The sequence below is a fragment of the Papio anubis genome, unplaced genomic scaffold (assembly GCF_008728515.1).
Source record: "Papio anubis isolate 15944 unplaced genomic scaffold, Panubis1.0 scaffold292, whole genome shotgun sequence".
Classification (NCBI taxonomy): Eukaryota; Metazoa; Chordata; class Mammalia; order Primates; family Cercopithecidae; genus Papio; species Papio anubis.
This window is the reverse complement of record NW_022163018.1, coordinates 3,803-24,198: the sequence shown is the minus strand read 5'-3', so window position 1 is coordinate 24,198 and position 20,396 is coordinate 3,803. Positions and strand designations below refer to the sequence as shown.

The following is a 20,396-nucleotide window of genomic DNA, read 5'->3' as shown; positions in this document are numbered from 1 at the left end:
GTGGCCCAGCACATTCCCAGTTATAGTGGCTACAGTGAAAGACTCCTTCTGCTTGTGAAACAGAGGGAAAAGTAAAGGGACCTTTGTCTTGCACCTTAAGTACCAGCACAGCCACAGCAGGGCAGAGCACCAAGTGGACTCTTGGGGTCCCTGATTCCAGGATTTGACTCTTAGACAGCATTTCTAGACTTGCCCAGGGCCAGAGGGGAGCCCATTCCCTTGAAGGGTGAGTCCCAGGCCTGGCAATATTCACCACAACCTGACTGAAAAGCCCTTGAGCTTTAAGTGAACACTAGCAGTGGCCTGGCAAAACCCCGCTATGGACTGGTGGTGGTGGTGACCGCAAGGAGAGGCTCTTCTGCCTGTGGAAAGGGGAAGGGCGAGCGTGAAGGACTTTATGTTGTAGTCTGAGTGCCAGCTTAGCCACAGAACACTAGAGCACCAGATAAATTCCTAAGATTTCTAACTTCAATCTCTGACTACTAGACAGCATCTCTGGACCCACCCAGGGCCTGGGGGAACTCGCCACCCTGAAGGAAAGGACACAAACCTGGCTGGCCTCATCACCTGCTGATTGTAGAGCTCTAGGGCTGTGAGTGAATATAGGTGGTAGCCAGGTAGTGTTTATAGCAGGTTGTGGGCAAGATCCAGTGCTGTTCTGGCTTCAGGTTTGACCTAGCACAATCCCAGTGGTGCTAGGTACAGGGGTGCTTGCATCACCACACCCCTAGTTTCAGACAGCTCAGCACAGACAGAAAGAGACTCCGTTTGTCTGGGAGAAAATAAAGGAAGAGAAAGAGTCTCTGTCTGGTAACCCAGAGAATTCTTCCAGATCTTATCCAAGACCACCAAGACCTCTATGAGTCAGCAAGAACCCTAGTGATATTGGGCAGGGGACCCAAGTCCCTTTAAATAACTGGAAAGCCTTCTCAAGAAAAACTGGCACAAATAAGCCCAGACTGTGAAGAGTACAATACTTAACTCTTCAATGCCTACACACTGACAAACATCTACAAGCATCAAGATCATCCAGGAAAACATGGCTTTGCCAAATGAACTAAATAAGATACCAGTGACCAATCCTGGAAAAACAGAGGCATGTGACTTTTCAGACAGCGAATTCAAAACAGCTATTTTGAGAAAGCTCAAAGAATCTCAAATAATGGAAAAGGAGTTCAAAATTCTATCAGATAAATTTAACAAAGAGATTGAAATAATTAAAAAGAACCAAGCAGAAATTCTGGAGTTAAAAATGCAACTGACATACTGAAGACTGCATCAGAGTCTCTTAATAGCAGAACCAATCAAGCAGAAGAATTAGTCATCCTGAAGACATGCTATTTGAAAATACAGAGGAGACAAAAGAAAAAAGAATGAAGCATGCCTACAACATCTAGAAAATAGGTTCAAAGGGACAAATATAAGAGTTATTGGTCTTAAAGAAGAGGCAGAAAGAGAGATAGAGGTAGAAAGTTTATTTGAAGGGAAAATATCAGAGAACTTCCCAAACCTAGAGAAAGTTATCAATGTTCAAATAAAAGAAGATTATAGAACACCAAGCAGATTTAACACAAAAAAGACTAACTCAAGGCATTTAATAATCAAACTCCCAAAGGTCAAGGATAAAGAAAGGATCCTAAAAACAGCAAGAGAAAAGAAACAAACAACATACAAAGAAGCTCCAATACATCTAGCAGCAGACTTCTCAGTGGAAAACATACAGACCAGGAAAGAGTGGCATGACATATTTAAAGGGCTGAAGAAAAAAAAATCTTTTACCTTAGAATAGTATATCCAGCAAAAATATCCTTCAAACATTAAAGAGAATAACAGATCTTCCCAGAAAAACAAAAGCTGAGGCATTCCATCAACATTAGACCTGTCCCACAAGAAATGCTAAAGGTAGTTCTTTAATCTAAAAGAAAACGATGTTAATGAGCAAGAAGAAATCATCTGAAGGTACAAAACTCACTGGTAATAGTAAACATACAGAAAAACACAGAATATTATAACACTGTAATTGAGTGTAAACTACCTTTAAGTAGAAAGACTAAATGATGAACCAATTAAAAATAATAACTACAACTTTTTAAGACATAGACAATACAATAAGACAGAAACAGTAACGAGTTAAAAACTAGGGAGATAAAAGTGTAGAGCTTGTATTAGTTTTCTTTTTGCATGTTTGTTTATGCAATCAGTGTCAAGTTGTCATCAGCTTTAAATAATGGGTTATAAGATAGTATTTGCAAGCCTCACAGTAACCTCAAGTCAAAAAAACATACAATGACCACACAAAAAATAAAAATCAGGAAATTAAATTATACCACAAGAGAAAATCACTTTCAATAAAAGGAAGACAGGAAGGAATACCACAAGACAACTGGAAAACAAATAATGAAATGGCAGGATTAAGGCCCTTATCAGTAATAACATTGAATGTAAACAGACTAAACTCATCAGTCAAAAGACAGACTGATTTAATGGATGATAAAACAAGACCCCATGATCTGTTGCTTACAAGAAACATACTTCACTTATAAAGATATATATAGACTGAAAATTAAAAGGGTAGAAAAAGATATTCTACACCAAAAAGAAAAAAAAAGCAGGAGAACCTATACTTAGACAAAATAGATTTCAAAACAAAAACTGTAAGAAGAGACAAAGAAGGTCATTATATAATGCTAAACAGGTCAATCCAGCAACAGGATATAATGATTGTATATATATGCACACAACACTGGAGCACCCAGGTACATAAAGCAAATATTTGAGTTAAAGAGAGAGCTAGACCACAACACAATAATAGCTGGAGACTTCAGCACCCACTTTTGCCACTGGACAGATTTCCCAGAAAGAAACTCAACAAACATCAGACTTAATCTGCACTACAGAACAAGCGGGCCCAATAGACATTTACAGAACATTTCATCCAAAGGCTACAGATACACATTATTCTCCTCAGCATGAATATCATTCTCAAGTACAGACCATATGTTAGGTCACAAAACAAGCTGTAAAATATTTTAAAAACTGAAATAATATCAAGCATCTTCTCTGACCACATGGAATAAAACTAGACATTAATAACCAGAACTATGGAAACTATACAAAGACACAGAAATTAGATAACATGCACCTAAATTACCAGTGGGTAAATGAAGAAAATAAGAAGGAAATTGAGAAATTTCTTGAAACAAATGATAATGAAAACACAACATGCCAAGATCTATGGGATATAGTGAAAGCAGTACTAAGAGGGAAATTTATACAGCTGTAAGTGCCTACAACAAAAAAGAACAAAACCTTCAAATAAATGACTTAGCAATGCATCTTTTCTTTTTTTTTTTTTTTTTTTTTTTTTTTTTTTTTGTTAGTTTGAGACAGAGAGAAACTCTGATGCCCAGGCTGTAGTTCAGTGGCATGATCATGGCTCACTACAGACTGGACCTTCCTGGGCTCAACCATCCCCCCTCCTCAGCCCCCCAAGTAGTTGGAACTACAGGCGTGCACCACCACATCTGACTAATTTGTATTTTTTTCTAGAGATGGACTTTCACCATGTTGCCCAGGCTGGTCTCAAACTTCCGGGTTCAAGTTGCATGCCTTGGCCTCCCAAAGTGCTGGGATTACAGGCATCAGCCACCACATCCAGCCAGCAATGCATCTTAAAGAACCAGAAAAGCAAAAGCAAACCAAACCCAAAATTAGTAGAAGAAAAGAAATGAAGATTAGAGCATTTGAGATTACAGCATAGAGAATTTGAAATGAAGAAAAGATTGATGAAACAAAGTTTGTTTTTTTTAAGATAAGCAAAATTAACAGACTAACAAAGAAAATAAGGGAGACGACTCAAATAAATAAAATTAGAGATTAAAAAGGAGGCATTACAACAGACAATGCAGAAATTCAAAGGCTCATTAGTGGCTATTATGAGCAACTATATGTCAATAAATTGGAAAATCTAGAGGAAACAGATAAATTCCTAGACACATACATACAACCTACCAAGATTGAACCATGAAGAAATCCAAAACTTAAACAGAACAATAATAAGTAATAAGATTGAAGCCACAATAAAAAAAATTTTCCCAGTAAAGAAAAGCCCAGGACCTGATGGCTGCACTGTGAATTCTATTGAACATTTAAAGAAGAACTAATACCAAACCAACTCAAACTATTCCAATAATTGGAGGAGGAGGGACTACTTCCAAACTCATTTTATGAGGCTAGTATTACCCTGATACTAAAACCAAAGACACATCAAAAAAAGAAAACTACATGCCAATATCTCTAATGAATATTGATGTAAAAATCCTCAAAAAATACTAACAAACAGAATTCAGTAATATATTAAAAAGATCATTTGTCATGACCATGTGGGATTTACCCCAGGGATGCAAGGACAGTTCAGCATACACAAATCAATCAATGTGATACATCATATCAACAGAATGAAGGACAAAAACCATATGATCAGTTCACCTGATCCTGGAAAAGCATTTGATAAAATTCAACATCCCTTCATGGTAAACACACTTCAAAAACTGGGTATAAAAGGAACAGACCTCAATACAATAAAAGCCATACATGACAGACCCACAGCTAGTGTAATACCGAATGGGAAAAACTGACCGTCTTTCCTTTAAGATCTGGCTTACTTTCACCACCGTTATTCAACATAGGACTGAAAGTACTAACTAGAGCAATTAGACAAGATAAAGAAATAAAGGGCATCCAAATCAGAAGGAAGAAGTCAAATTATCCTCATTTGCAGATGACATGCTCTTATATTTGGAAAAACCAAAAGACTCCACCAAAAACTATTAGAAATGATAAACTCAGTAAAGTTGCAGGATACAAGATCAACATACAAAAATCAGTAGTGTTTCTGTATGTCAACAATCTGAAAAAGAAATAAAAAAGTAATCCCATTTACAACAGCCACAAATAAAATACCTAGGAGTTAATATAACCAAAGCAGTAAAAGATCTCTACAACAAAAACTATAAAACATCAATGAAAGAATTTGAAGAGGACACAAAAAAATGGAAAAATATTCCACGTTCATGGATTAGAAAAATCAATATTGTTAAAATGTTCATACTACCCAAAGCAATCTACAGATTCAATGCAACCCCTTGCAAAATACCAATCACATTTTCACAGAAATAGAAAAAACAATCCTAACATTTATGTGGAACCACAACAGACTCAGAATAGCCAATGCTACCCTAAGCAAAAAGAACAAAACTGGAGAAATCACATTACCTGGCTTCAAATTATACTATGGTGCTATAATAACCCAAACATCAGAGTACTGGCATAAAAACAGACACACACACCAATGGAACAGAATAGAGAAATCCAGAAACAAATCCATACACCTACAGTGAACTCATTTTTGACAAGGTTGCCAAGAACATACACAAAGGGAAAACGGAATATCCACATGCAGAAGAATGAGACTAGACCCCTACCTCTTGCCATATACAAATATCAAATCAAAATGGATTAAATACTTAAACCTAAGATCTCAAAACAATGAAATTACTATAAGAAAACATTGAGGAAACTCTCCAGGATATTGGAGACAAAGATTTCTTGAGTAATACCCCACAAGCAAAGATCACCAAAGCAAAAATGGACAAATGGGATCAAATAAAGTTAAAAAGCTTCTGCACAGTGAAGGAAACAATAAAGAGACAGCCCACAGAATGGGAGAAAATATTTGCAAACTACGCATCGACAAGGGAATACAAGGCAGAAAATATAAGGAGATCAAACAACACTATAGGGAAAAAAATTAATAATCCAATTTAAAAATGAGCAAAAGATGTGAATAGACATTTCTCAAGAAAAACATACAAATGGCAAACAGGCATTAAAAAGGTGTTCAACATCATTGATCATCAGAGAAATGCAAATCAAAACTACAATATCATCTCAACTCTGATAAAATGGCTTATATCCAAAAGACAGGCAATAACAAGTGCTGGTGAGGATGTAGAGAAAGGGAACCCTGGTACACTGTGGGTGGGAATGTAAATTAGTACAACCACAAAGGAAATAGTTTGGAGGTTCCTCAAAAAACTAAAGTTACCATATGATCCAACAATCCCACTGCTGCGTATAGGTCCAAAAGAGGGAAATCAATATATCAAAGAAATATCTGCACTTCCATGTTTGCTGCAGCACTGTTTACAATAGCCAAGATCTGGAAGCAACCAAAGTGTCCACGAACAGATGAATGGATAACTAAAATGTAGTACATATACACAATGGAGTACTATTCAGCCACAACAAACAATGAGGCCCTGTCACTTGCAACAACATGGATGTAACTGAAGGTCATTGAGTGAAATAAGCCAGGCACAGAAAGACAAACTTCACATGTTCTCACTTATTTGTGGGATCTGAAAATCCAAACAACTTAACATATGGAGATAGAGAGTTGAAGAATGGTTATCAGAGACTGGGAAGGGTAGTGGGGGATGCAGGGGTGGGAAACAAGGATGGCTAATGGGTACAAAAAATATAGTTAGAAAGAATGAATAGTACCTAGTATTTGATAGCACATGTTTATTATAGTCAAAATAATTTAATTGTACATTTTAAATTAACTAAAAGAGTATAATTGGATTTTTTGTAACACAAAGGATAAATAGTTGAGGGGATGGATACCCCATTTTCCATGATGTGATTATTATACAATGCATGCCTGTATCAAAATATCTCATTTACCCCATAAACACTTACTATGTAATCACAAACATTAAAAAATTTAAAAAGAGAAAGTGAGTAAACAAAAATTAAATATGAGAAACCTTACATTGTTCGCTTCTGCAGGGGTAGGGATCCACTCCCCAACCCCTTTCCTAGCTTGTCCGTATTCTATTCTGTTTTTTATTTACAGGGGGAGATTTTTTTTTTTTTTTTTTTTGAGACGGAGTCTGGCTCTATCACCCAGGCTGGAGTGCAGTGGCCGGATCTCACCTCACTGCAAGCTCCACCTCCCAGGTTTATGCCATTCTCCTGCCTCAGCCTCCTGAATAGCTGGGACTACAGGCACCCGCTACCACGCCCGGCTAGTTTTTTGTATTTTTTAGTAGAGACAGGGTTTCACCGTGTTAGCCAGGATGGTCTCGATCTCCTGACCTCGTGATCCGCCCGTCTCGGCCTCCCAAAGTGCTGGGATTACAGGCGTGAGCCACCGCGCCCAGCCTGGGGGAGATTCTTTTTATGGGGCTCTCTGAGCAGAAAACGTAAGGAATCCGTCATCTACTATAACATGGGGTCCTTTTGTACAAGTATTTTCCTGCTCTTCAGACACCGGCAAAAACTAAAAAAATGAAATAAAAATATTTTTAGTAAAACATTTAATTATAAATTAGTAAAACGTAATTATGAATTTAATTATAAATATTTTTAGTAAAACATCTACTTATAAATTATAAAATACAAATCTGTAACCATTATCAAAATACATTACTTGAAATGTTATATATTATACATTTCTTATTCCTAAACTAACAAATAATTGTAGATTTGTATAAGGCATTAAGAAAAAATATTGCCTAGGTTTCCTTCCCTGCTTCCATCAACTCCACTGTGGGGGACAGGAAGGACAGAAAGTAAGAATCAAAATTAGGTAAGAACTGGTAAAAGTTTTAAAGTAGACTCTACTCCTCTAAGGAGAGTCACTCTATCCTATCAATTAATAATGAGAATTTATAATGAGAATTTAGAAGACTGGAGCATCTAAATGGAAAGTACTTTTTCAGTGGCTTTTAGAAAATGTGTGCTTACTAAAAACATATACATATACACATTCCTATATCTGTGCATATACATTCATGTTCAGTTTGTAATAATTCATTGAACTGAACACACATGCTTTGGCTAGTTTTTTGTATATATGTCATATATCAAATGAAAAAGATAAAAAAACTAGCATTTATATGGAATTATTAATAATTGTACATTTACTTACTATTATTTCCTTAGCTTGTCGAACCACATCAGCTGTTTTTGCCTGTAATTCTGCATTTAAACGCCTAAAAGCAGAAAATAATTGGGATATACTGAAGATCCTAACAAAAATAAAAATTAAACTTCAGCAGTTACACGTTATCAAGTGACCTAATCAACAAATGCCAAAATATACATATAGTATTCTTACTCTAAAATGAACACAGCCATTAAGAACTTATCCTCAACTCCCCATGATTCCTCCTTCCTTGTGGTAGGACCTCAAACACTAAGTGTTAGCCTTTCTGTGGCCCTCTACTAATTTCAAGTGACGCAACTTACCTAATATATTTGGGAAGAATAAGCTGGGTGAGTTCAACAGAGTTGTTATTAGCCTACCTGCAAAGAATACAAGTTCTAATCTTGCTTCTCCAGAGACAGGCCCTGTTCTAATTGTGGGCAGAAGTGGGCAGGGTATGGGGGAGACCTGTTCTGGTTTGGGGTGTTGCTTTAACTGGGGAGCTAAATGTGAGGTTTAGTGAGCAGCCCACCAGCTGAGGTGTGAGGTGGCTCACACCTCAGCTACACACTTTAACATCAAGCTTCCTTGGAAATAAAGGTGACTATCTTGACCTCGACCTGTCACTCCTTTTTTTTTTGAGACGGAGTCTCGCTCTGTCACCCAGGCTGGAGTGCAGTGGCCGGATCTCAGCTCACTGCAAGCTCCGCCTCCCAGGTTTACGCCATTCTCTTGCCTCAGCCTCCCGAGTAGCTGAGACTGCAGACGCCCGCCACCTCACCCGGCTAGTTTTTTGTATTTTTTAGTAGAGACGGGCACTCCTTTTTTAATTATGATTTTTCATTCTACCTGGAATCTAGCAAGAAAAGGAATACTATTTACTTGGTCCTATATTAAGACTGCAAGAATGACATTATTATTGAAAGAAATTGTTTTTAAAGGAAAAACTGCCCATAATCCTACCACCACCATCCATTTTTATTTTTAATATTCCCTTCCAATTTTCATCTATAGCATATACACAATTTTGTACTGTTTGGCCACAGCAATATAAAAGGAATATCTATCTCCACATAATATTTATAAGCATGTTAAACGGCTATGCAATTCAATAAATTGCAATGAACATAATGTACTGAACTCTGTCCCTATTGTTAAGTCCCCTTTTTCACTTTTAAAGGTTAACACCATAATAAACATACTCAAAAGCATGTAACTTTTTTCTCCTGTTGAAATGTCACATTTCTAGACCACCTAGGATCTTCTGAGGTTATGTGAAGGAGACATAAGGATTTGAAAAATTAGTTATCTTGTTTTTCTTAGACATGTGATTCACAAGTAACACAAAACACAACCTCTAGCCCAAGGGGAAAAAAAAAAGAGGGAGATCAGTACCATATCCTTTAACAGTCTGAAGCTTTAAGAAATATTTTTATATCTTAGGATTACGTGGTCAAAAGAAAAATATCTAAGAAAGACTTAAAGGTGCCTTTAAAGTGCCATTACCTGATTTTTCAAATTTCCCTAACAAGGACTAGATCACAAGGACTTAAATGGAAGTTTCCAATTAATATAGTGGACCAAGATGACTGAGAAGACTATTCTACTCTAAATCCATGGACATGCCAGATAAAATGTAATGGAGGAAATATTGCTAAGCTCAAACTCAGGCAAGGGAAATGCCCTGGCACTAAGAATAAAGCAGCAATTCAAAGTGAGAGCAACAAACAGGAACAGAAGCCAAAATAGCTTAAAAGCTAGAATCTGATGCATGTGAGTCATGAAGGGATACACCTGTGAAACACAGACTACAAAAATTCTACCCACAACCTTAGGTGAGCAGAAATGAAACTAGAACCATGGGCAGAAAAAGATTCTCTTGCGAGTAATTAAAACAAACAAGAGGGAAGTCCAAATTCATCTTATCTAGATGATACATGCCAAAACTTTAAAATAGAAGAAAGCTGATGTGGAATCAATGAAAACTTGAAACTAGCAAAGGTAAATTGAAAACCACCCTATAGGGACATTTACTCATCTAGAATATGTAGGACTCTCTCAAAAAGCAAACTGCTAATGATGATTTCAAAAAGGTAACAAATTGCGTAAAGAAACAAGCTGCGAAAAGAAAGAATCAGCAGACGTGAGGAAAGAGAAAATTTGTACTATAAGAAGAAGAGATAATATAACAATTCAAAAAAGATTTTAAAATTAGCATTAATTTGTAAAAAAAAAATGCGTACAGAAAAAAACATTAGGCAAGAGCCAATTTTATCACAAAAAAACCGCTGAATTAGATTGAAATAATAAATTACACAAATGAAAAACACAGTCATGAACTTAAGAAGAACTCAAGGAAATTTGACGGATATGTTGAACAATATAATGGACATAGAAGGAATGAGTGAATTAGAAGGCAGATATAAAGAAATCACCTACAAGGAGATACAAAAAACAAGGGGATAAAAACACAAAAGACAGGTTAACATCCATTGAAGACAGATGTTCTGTACCTACTATAACAGAAGTTTTAGAAATCCCAGAGAGGCCCGGGCGCAGTGGCTCACATCTGTAATCCCAGCACTTTGGGAGGTGGAGGAGGGAAGATCACTTGAGGCCAGGAGACCAGCCTGGCCAACGTGGTGAAACCCCGGCTCTACTAAAAACACAAAAATTAGCCAGGTGTGGTGCTGCATGCCTGTAATCTCAGCTACTCGGGAGGATGAGGCACAAGAATCGCTTGAACCTGGGAGGCAGAGGCTGCAGTGAGCCAAGATCATGCCACTGCACTGCAGCCTGGGCAACAGAGTGAGACTCTGTCTCCAAAAAAGAAAAAAAGAAATCCCAAGAGGAGTGAATGACAGTATTTCAAGAGCTAATGCTAAGAATTTCCCAAACTGAAGACATGGATCTCATGAAGAATAAAGAAAACAAATCCACCTGTGCATACATCACAGTGAAAGTACAGAATTTTAAAGATAAAGAGAGTACTCCCTAAATTACCAAATCATTATTTTAAAAGAACAGAGAAAAAGTCTACCAGCATAATTATCTAAAAAGCTGACAGCAAATGGCTCATTAACACTTCCAACATTGTAACATTTATATTGTCTGTTGACAATATAAGGATATCTTTAATGGGCTGAGAAGGAAAAGTTGGCCATCTAGAACTATATTCAGATAAACTGTCATTGAAGAATAAGTGCAAAGTAACAATTTTCAAAAAGACTGGAGAGTTTAAGACTCAGGTTTTCACAGAAAATAACGAAGGGTCTACACTTCAGGACGGAGGAAAATGAATCTGGAAAAAAAGAATCATGAAGATATCAGAAAACATGATAAATCTAAATTAGTACAGACTATAAAAATACATTGATGATTAACTGGGTGTGGGTGTATTCAAAACAACAAAGTAAAATATTATCTAACTTAACAGAGGAAACCAAGTTAAAGAATTCTAACATCTTTCCAAACCAGTAAAAATAAAGACATAATGAAAACCCATTCAATCCAGCAGAAGACAGACAAGAACCAAAGACAAGACATAATAGAAAACATAAAAAATAAGGTGGCTAAGACAATTTCAAGTTATGTAATAACATAAATAAATTAAATTCACTTATTAACAGGCAGAAATTATCAGACTGGTTATAAAAAGAATGCTCTTACTGATAAATGACATACAAAGTTTGAAAATAGAGGGATGAAGAAAGATATAACAGACACTGCATAATAATGAAAGGAATCAAGAAGATTTCAATAAGTCAAATAAGATACTCCCAAACAAAAATGGCCACAATCATAAGGATTTTTTAAAACTATAATTATAATTGATGATTTTTAATACACTTCTAACAGAAACCAATAAAGCTGCAACAAAAAAAGGCGAGGATACCGATGTCATGAAGAACAGATATAGAACAGATTAGACAACAAATAATAAATACATTTTCTATCAAAGAACACACAGAACTTTTACAAAAAGTGAACATGCACTTGGCCACAAATAAGTCTCAATACATTTAAAAACTTAATATATCAATTCTCTAATCATAATGAAATTTAAAATAAACTAGGCTGGGCCTGTAATCCCAGCACTTTGGGAGGCCGAGGCAGGTGGATCATTTGAGTCCAGGAGTTAAACACCAGCCTGGGCAACATGGCAAAGCCCAGTCGCTACAAAAAATATGATACAAAAATAAGCTGGGCATGCTAGCACATGCCTGTAGTCCCAGCTACTCAGGAGCCTGGGAGGTGAAAGTTGCAGTGGGCTGAGATCACACCATTGCACTCCATACTGGGCAACAGAGTGAGACTCTGTCTCAAAAAAAAAAAAAAAAAAAATTACCATGGCATGGTGGCATGCACCTGTAGTCCCAGCTCCTCAGGAGGCTGGGGTGGGAGAACTCTTAAGCCCAGGAGGTCAAAGCTGCAGTGAGCCATAATCACACCACTGCACTCCAGCCTGGACATCAGAGCAAGACCTTGTCACATACATACTTAGAAAAATAAAAACTAGACAACAGTAAACAAACAACCCTATGTGCTTGCAAACTAAAAAACACACTTCTAAAAATTACTATGAAAATCATATAATATTTAGAACTAAATAACCATAAAAGAAATATACATCAAAACAAGTCCTGGAATATAGTTAACCTATAGTTGATGAGAAATTTAAAGACACAAATATATTTATTTAAAAATAAGAAAAACAATAAATGAGGTAAAGAAATTAAAAAACAAAAAATCAATCCACCTCAGTTAGAAGAGATCATTTGTCTTTATTTGTATAAAGATTAATGAAATTTTAACATCGCACAGATTAGCAAGAAAACCAAAGCTGGTTCTCTGGAAAGACCAATGAACAGATAAATCTCCCAGGAAGCTTGATAGAAAAAGAAAAAGACAAAACTAAACAATATTGGAAAGCTACCAAAAGGAGGGGTGTACATGGTTATGCATACAGGCAAGATTTCAAACGTACCACCATAGAGTCAGTTTATGCTAATATATTTTAAAACATACATGATATGAACACTTTTCTAGAACCAAAAATTATTTTAGAAATAACCAAAAACTATTCCAGAAATAGTACATCTAAATAATCATTAAAGAAGCTAAATTCATAGACAAAAAGAATCCCCTTGAAAAAAGAACACTAGACTCAGACAGTTTCACAATTTTAATCAAAGGGCAGAAAATCTGTAATTATAAAAAGCTTTCAAGAAAAGAAACAAAAAAGGAAAACTATTTGGCTTCTTTCATGTAGCCAGAATAATATTGATATCAAAAACGGAAAGGAAAAGAACTAGAAAAAAAAGTTTAACACCCATTTCACTTTTGTTCATAGATGCAAAAAACCTACATAAAATTATAGCAATCATATCTAGCAGTCTTTAAAGCAAAACAAGAAACCTGCCTTTGTAGTTCAGTATGTTAAAACATTAAAGGAGGGGGAAAGAACATACCAATACCCGAATTAATTGGGGAAAAAATAAGTTTTGATACATTTAACACTCATTCAAATTAGGAAATAAGGGGAAGAATTTTAAACATAATAAAAAGAATCTACCAAAACCCTAGGGAAAATCTCAAATGTAGTGATTATTAAAAGTGGGCTTCTCAAAATCATAAACAAGGAAGCTCACCATCACTTTTTCTGTTCCATATCGCATGGGAAGTCCTAAACAGAGAAAAAGAGAGAATGCAGGAGAATTATCAAGGGACAAAATGATCAAAATTTGCATATAATTGTCTTCATCAAAAATCCAAGGGACTTCACAGAATGAATAAAAGAGCCCAGCAGGACTGAAGATCTGTGTGTATATAAATAAAGATGTAGCATCAACATCTAAAAATTCTACATTTATAACCAATTAGAAAATGTAATAGAAAAAATTCCACTTATTATATAGCAACTAATCAGTACCTTGAAGCAAATTATATATGCAAGAATTTTATGTAGTAAAATGATAAAATACTATTAAAGGTCAAATAAATCCCATAAATGGAGAAGTATCATATTCATGGAAGATTTAATAGCATAAATAACTCAGTTATCTGCAAATTAATCTGTAAATCCAATGTAACTGGGATTTATGAGGGTGCTTGCCCTACCAGTTGTCATGTTATCTTATTGTTAGCTATCTGTATTATAATACAGGAATGAAGCTTGAAAAATTTATCCACTTGAGCGATTACCATCTTCCTTAGTCTATCCTCTTAGATAGTGATTATTTCCTCCAACAGGAGCAGAATTGCAAAGGTTTTGGATTGAGGTCCCCGGGAAGTAGCATTCTAATGATTAATGCCAAGACAACAGGTGGCAAAACGGATACCATACTGTTATTTCATATTCTTGTTTACAGGGATGGCCAGACATTTTACTCTTCTGCATGACACAGAAGTACTCTAGAAGATTCAGGTAGTGTAGGGAGTTACTCTGTTCATATGCTTCAGATGTGCACAACTCAGAGTACAGATGACAGAACAAGTAACAGCTGGCCACCATATAATACTGTTTAGCTATCTCGTTTTATAAAACAACTCGTGCTAGAATAGAATAATGGTCCCTGTATATTTCTCATTTTAAGCAGGACTATATCCCTAACGATGCACCAGAACTAGGTGCAAAATACAAAATACACTCTCAAATAACTGAACAAATAAACCTAATCCAGGTATTTAATACTATATGGTTAATGATAATGAAGATAACCGTTTTGATTCAGACACAGCTGATAAAGAACTATATATAGAAAATAGATTAAGTTGCTTAAGTACACTTTTGAACTGGGATAATCTGCCCATTTCATAAGAGAGAAGATATGATTATCTTCCTACTTGCTGTGGTAAATTGGTCGGTGTATAGTTCATCTAAACACAGTATCCTTCAGTTTTAATTTCAAATATGCTTTAATTTTAAATATAGATCATATGTAGATCATATGGTAACTCTAGTTTAACTCTCTGATACAAACTGCCAACTATTTCCAATTTTAATCTAGTTATTTTATATTAAATTAAAAAGAAAGGGAGTCGTTAAAAGGCACTTTTTTATAAGGGTATGTACGATGGCAAATAAAACAGGCACGGTCTCTGCCCTTAGAACTTACAGTCCAATGGAGGAGACAGACAAAAAGGAAATTCACAAATGAATTTATTGTAACAAATTATGCTAATTAGAAAGAAAAACCAGTGAGACAATGAAAAAGACCAACAAGGAGCATACTTAGCATGCTCAAGGAAGGCCACTCACATTACAGGTTGAAGGCATGTGTGACTGCCTCTTTCCAGAGACAGAAAGAAAACCTGGGAGTTTTCGGAACTAAAAGGCCAGTGAAGCTGGAGAGTTTTAGGATGAAAAGGGGAAGAGGGAATAAGATCAAATACGGGAGGCAGGAGGAGCCACATCGATCAGAGCTTTTGAAACGCAACAGGAAACTATTGTACAATTTTAAGAAAAGGAATGATATGATCAAATTAAAAGATTACACTGACTGCTGTGTGAAAACTTGGGGATGAGGAGTGGAATGGGCCAAAAATGAAAGCACCGTTGTCAAGATAGTTGTAATTACACCGAGAACAGGTAAGAAAAGGAACATTTGAACGAGAACGGTAATTCTGATTGCAGTGGGAAGCATCCTTTCAATTTAGAAACCAACCTAAAGGAAATTTACCGAAGGTAAACTCTATGAACTTGAAATTAAGCGAAATAACCTAAACTATCAAATGAACTATTTGCGGCAATTCCTGCTACCCGAATAACTTTCAACAGTATCTTGCTGTTTACTTGAGCTACATTTCAAATTAAACAACATGTTTACTTGGGCTAAATTTTCTCCCACTTCAAATATCTTCGAATACGCAACCGAACTACTCAGATCAGAGATAAAAGGATCAACGGCAGGTGAACGAGATGACGAGAAGGGAATGCTGCAGAGTGAGTGGTCCCGAAGATCCAGCCAGTCTCCAGGAAAAAAAGCCTCATTTAGATGAAAGAAAGAAGGAAAAGCTCAACCGCTGAATTTCTTACTTATATTCTTCCTCCAAGGCGAGGAGGTCGGGTCCAGGTGTAGAGGGTTGCTGAACGGGTGGCGGGAGCGGAGTCCCTGGAACGCTGCTTCTCTGTAAAAGAGCCAGAGACTTTCAGAGCCAAAGTTAAAGGAGGTTAGGCGTCCTAGTCGCCGGAGCCTAGACGCTCCCCAGGAGCCTGGAGTTGAACTGACCGTAAGACCCAGACTTCGCCCCGCCATCTTTGGCGACTGCGACGCGGTTACCGAGGCAACGACGCATCTTCCCGCGAGAGTTTCCACATCCCGGGCAGCCTCCAGCCCGGTCGGCTACGCTTTCCCACTCCCAAATTCTGTGCGGAGAGCCGGGCGAGACTCTGGCAGCCGGCCCGGCCTTTGCTCGCACCACTCGGCACTGCCCCAGTAACCCAGGAAGGCTTCTTAACTGGAAATTCGACTTACAGCCGGTGTAAATTCTCAACTTGGGGGTTGGAGGAGTTTCAGCCCAAAGAGGCAGGTCCGTTGCTGCTACTCTGTAGAAAGCAAGCTGATGAGGCAAGTTCCTCCCTGTTGTGCCCTTCAAACCGTTAGTGGCTAATCCGACCTTCACCCCTTTTGCTTAAAGTGAACTCTTCAGTGGAATTCAGAAGTTTTGATTTCTAATTTTTGTTTACAGCATGCATGGCTAAGACTCAGGCTCTCAAGTTAGTAAACCTAAATTCTTATCCTGTCACTGCCACTTACTAGTTATATGGCCTTGGGCAAATCACACTGTATCTCAGCCACTTTATTCGTCAAATGGGAGTGAGAATAGTGCCCACTTAACAGTTACGAGAAGCAGATGAATTCGTGCTTAGGATCATGCCTGAAACACGTAAGCAGTTAATTATTTCAGTTGTTTTGGAATAAAATTGACGTCCGGAAATAAACCGTGATATGTATGGTCAACTGATCAAGGGTGCAAGACCATTCAATGGGAAAAGAATCGTCTTCAACAGATGAGGAGACAACTGGATATACAAATTCAAAACAATGCAGTTAGACCCTTACCTCACAACATATACAAAAATTTAAATGTATCAAAGACATAAACTTAGGAGCTAAAACTCTAAAACTCGTCAAAGAAACTGTTGGTGTAAATCTTTATGACCTTGAATTACAATTCTTAGAATCCTTGATGGATTCTTAGATATGACACCAAAAGCATTAGCAAAAAAAAAAAAAAGGAAAGAAAAAAGAGCCTGGGCACGGAGGCTCATGCCTGTAATCCCAGCACTTTGGTAGGCGGACGCGAATGGATGACCTGAGGTTGGGAGTTCAAGACCAGCCTGACCAACATGGAGAAACCCTGCCACTACTTTAAAAAAAAAAAAAAAAAATTAGCCGGGTATGGTGGCTCATGCCTGTGATCCCAGCTACTCGGGAGGCTGAGGCAGGAGAATTGCTTGAACCTGGGAGGCAGAGGTTGCAATGAGCTGAGATCGCACTCCAACCTGGACAACAAGAGTGAAATTCTGTCTCAAGAAAAAAACAAAAAAGAAAAAAAAAAGAAAAATAGATGAACTAGACATTATCAAAACTAAAAACTTTTTGTTTCAAAAGATACCATAAATAAAGTAAGAAGACCACAGGAAGAGGGGAAATTCTTGCAAATTATATATCTGATAAATAACTTGTATCTGGACTATAGAAAAAACTATTAAAATTCAAAAATAGGTGAGTGCAATGGCTCATGCCTGTAATCTCAGCACTTTGGAGGCTAAGTCAGGAGGATCACTTGAGCCCAGGAGTTCCAGACCAGTCAAGCCAACACAGTGAGACCCCATCTCTACAAAAAAAAAGGAAACAGATAAATAAAAATTAGCTGGGTCCAGTGGTACATGCCTGTAGTCCCAACTACTAGGAGACTGAGTTGGGAGGATTGCTTGAGCCAGGGAGATCAAGGCTGCAAAGAGCCATGGTCACACCACTGCACTCTAGCCTGGGTGACAGAGTGAGACCCTGTCTCAAAAAAAAAAAATTTTAAAAAGACAACCCAAGTTAAAAATGGGCAAAGAATCTTCAATAGGGACTTCTCCAAAGAACATATACAAGTAGCCAAAAAGCACATGAAAAGATGCTCAATATTATTTGTCTTCAGGGAAATGAAAATTAAAACCAAAATGAAATGCCACTTGACACCCACTAGAATGGCTATAATCAAAAAGATGGACAGCTAGACGCAGTGGCTCCCACCTGTAATCCCAGCACTTTGGGATGCTGAGGCGGGCAGGTCACCAGAGATCAGGAGTTTGAGACCAGCCTGGCCAACATGGTGAAACTCCATCTCTACTAAAAGTACAAAAAATTAGCCAGCGGTGGTGGTGCATGCTTGTAATCCCAGGTACTCAGGAGGCTGTAGCTGGAGAATCGCTTGAACCCAGGAGGTGGAGGTTGCAGTGAGCCGAGATCGTGCCACTGCACTCCAGCCTGGGTGACAGAGGGAGACTCCGTCTCAAAAAAAAAAAAAAAAAAAGGATGAACAATAACATGTGTAGAGGAGGATGTAGAGAAACTTGAACCCTCATAAACTGTTAATGGGAATGGGAAAATTGTGCAGCCACTGTGGAAAATGGTCTAGCAATTCCTCAATAGTTTATACACAGAGTTACCACACAATCCAGCAACCAGCAGCCACTGCTAGGTATACCCCACGCAAAATGAAAACACACCCACATGAAAAGTATATATACAAATGTTTATATCAGGATTTTTCATAGCAGCCAAAATGCAAAACGAACCCATAATGGTCATAAACCGATTAGTGGTTGAATAAAAAGTGGTATATTCATACAATGGAATATTATTCAGAAACAAGAAAGAATGAAGTACACATATACCACAATATGGATGAACCTTGAATATATTATGCTAAGTGAAAGAAGCCATTCACAAAAGACCAAGTATTATCTAATTTCATTAACAAAAGATCACATACTATAGGATTCTATTTCAATATGACTACATATTGTAGAAAATGTCCAGAATAGGCAAATCCATAGTGACAGAAGTAGATTAGTAGTTGTCTAGGCTTGGCAGATGATGGAGGGTTAGCTAAGGAGTTGCAGGGTTTGGGGGGTGCTAGTGAAAATATTCTAAAATCAATTGTATTGATGGTGTACATGTCTGTGAATACATTTAAAGCCAATAAGTAGTACACTTTATATGGGTAAATACAGATATGTGAAATGAATCACTCAAGCTGTTAAAACATCTTAAAAATAACAATTATTTACAACATCAAGGGATAAAGAAAGAAATACTATGCTAGCACTAATCAAAAGGAAGCTGGAGTAGCTATATTAATTTCAAACAAAGATGACATCAGAACAAGTAAAATTATCAGGGACAAAGAGGAGCATTAATGATAAGAGGTCAATTCTCCAAGGGGATAGAACAATCCTGGTGTATATGCTCCTAACAATAGTGTCAAAATGCATGAGGCAAAAACTGATAGGACTTGCAAAGAGAAATAGACAAATCCATCATTATATTTGGAAACTTCAACATTACTCCTTCAGTAATTAACAGGTTAAGCAGGCAGAAAATCAGCAAGAGTTGCTCTGGACAGCACCATCAATCAACTTGATCTCATTGACATTTATAGAATACTCATTTCAATAACAGCAGAATACACATTTTTCTCAAGGTCACATGGAACAGTCACCAAGCTAGAAAACATTGTACCCATAACACACTTTAATAAATTTAAAAGAATAGAAATTATATAGTTTAGGGTAGCTGTAACAAAGTACCACCAAGTGAGTGGCTTAAAACAACAGAAATTTATTGTTCCATGGGTCTGGAGGCTAGAAATACAAAACCACAGTATCACCAGGACTATGTTTTGCTTGAAACCTGAAGGGGAGACTCTTTCTTTGCCTCTTTCTAGCTTCTGATGGTAACTGTCACTTCTTGACATTCCTTGGCTTGCAGCTGCATCACTACAACCTCTCTTTGCCTCTAATCATGTAGCATTTCCCCTGTGTGTTTCTGTCTTTGCATGGCATTCCTGCTTTTCATTAAGACTCCAGTAGTATTGGATTTGGGCCACCCTAATGACCTCATCCTAATGTAATTACATCTGTAAAGACCATATTCACAGGTACTGGGGGTTAGGAATTCAATATATGGTAGGGAGGGGGAGGTGGCACACTTTAACCTATAACAGAAATTATACAAACTGTGGTCCCAGACCACAATAAAACTAAACTAAAAATCAATAACAAAACAGCTGGAAACCCACAAAATATTTGCAAATTAAATTCATACTTCTAAATAATACATGGATCAAGTAAATAATTAGAGGAATTAAAAAAACATTTTGGGCTGGACGCGGTGGCTCATGC

At 37.1% G+C, this 20,396-nt stretch overlaps 1 protein-coding gene across 4 annotated transcripts in view; it reads right to left on the bottom strand.

The window, feature by feature from the left end:
• LOC101017846 (testis-expressed protein 9) overlaps nucleotides 1–16,345 on the bottom strand; it is a 67,349-nt gene extending 51,004 nt beyond the window's left edge. Inside the window, exons 1-3 of one of the 4 annotated variants that reach the window (XM_009210238.3) lie at nucleotides 16,225–16,345; nucleotides 16,032–16,123; nucleotides 7,997–8,060 (exon numbers count right to left, since the gene is read on the bottom strand). In XM_009210238.3, the coding sequence (XP_009208502.1) occupies nucleotides 7,997–8,060; nucleotides 16,032–16,123; nucleotides 16,225–16,251 (183 nt within the window). In that variant the 5' untranslated portion in view covers nucleotides 16,252–16,345. The other 3 variants (XM_031661903.1, XM_021940603.2, XM_031661904.1) reach the window with 3 other exon arrangements.
• Between the last annotated feature and the right edge of the window lie 4,051 nt (nucleotides 16,346–20,396).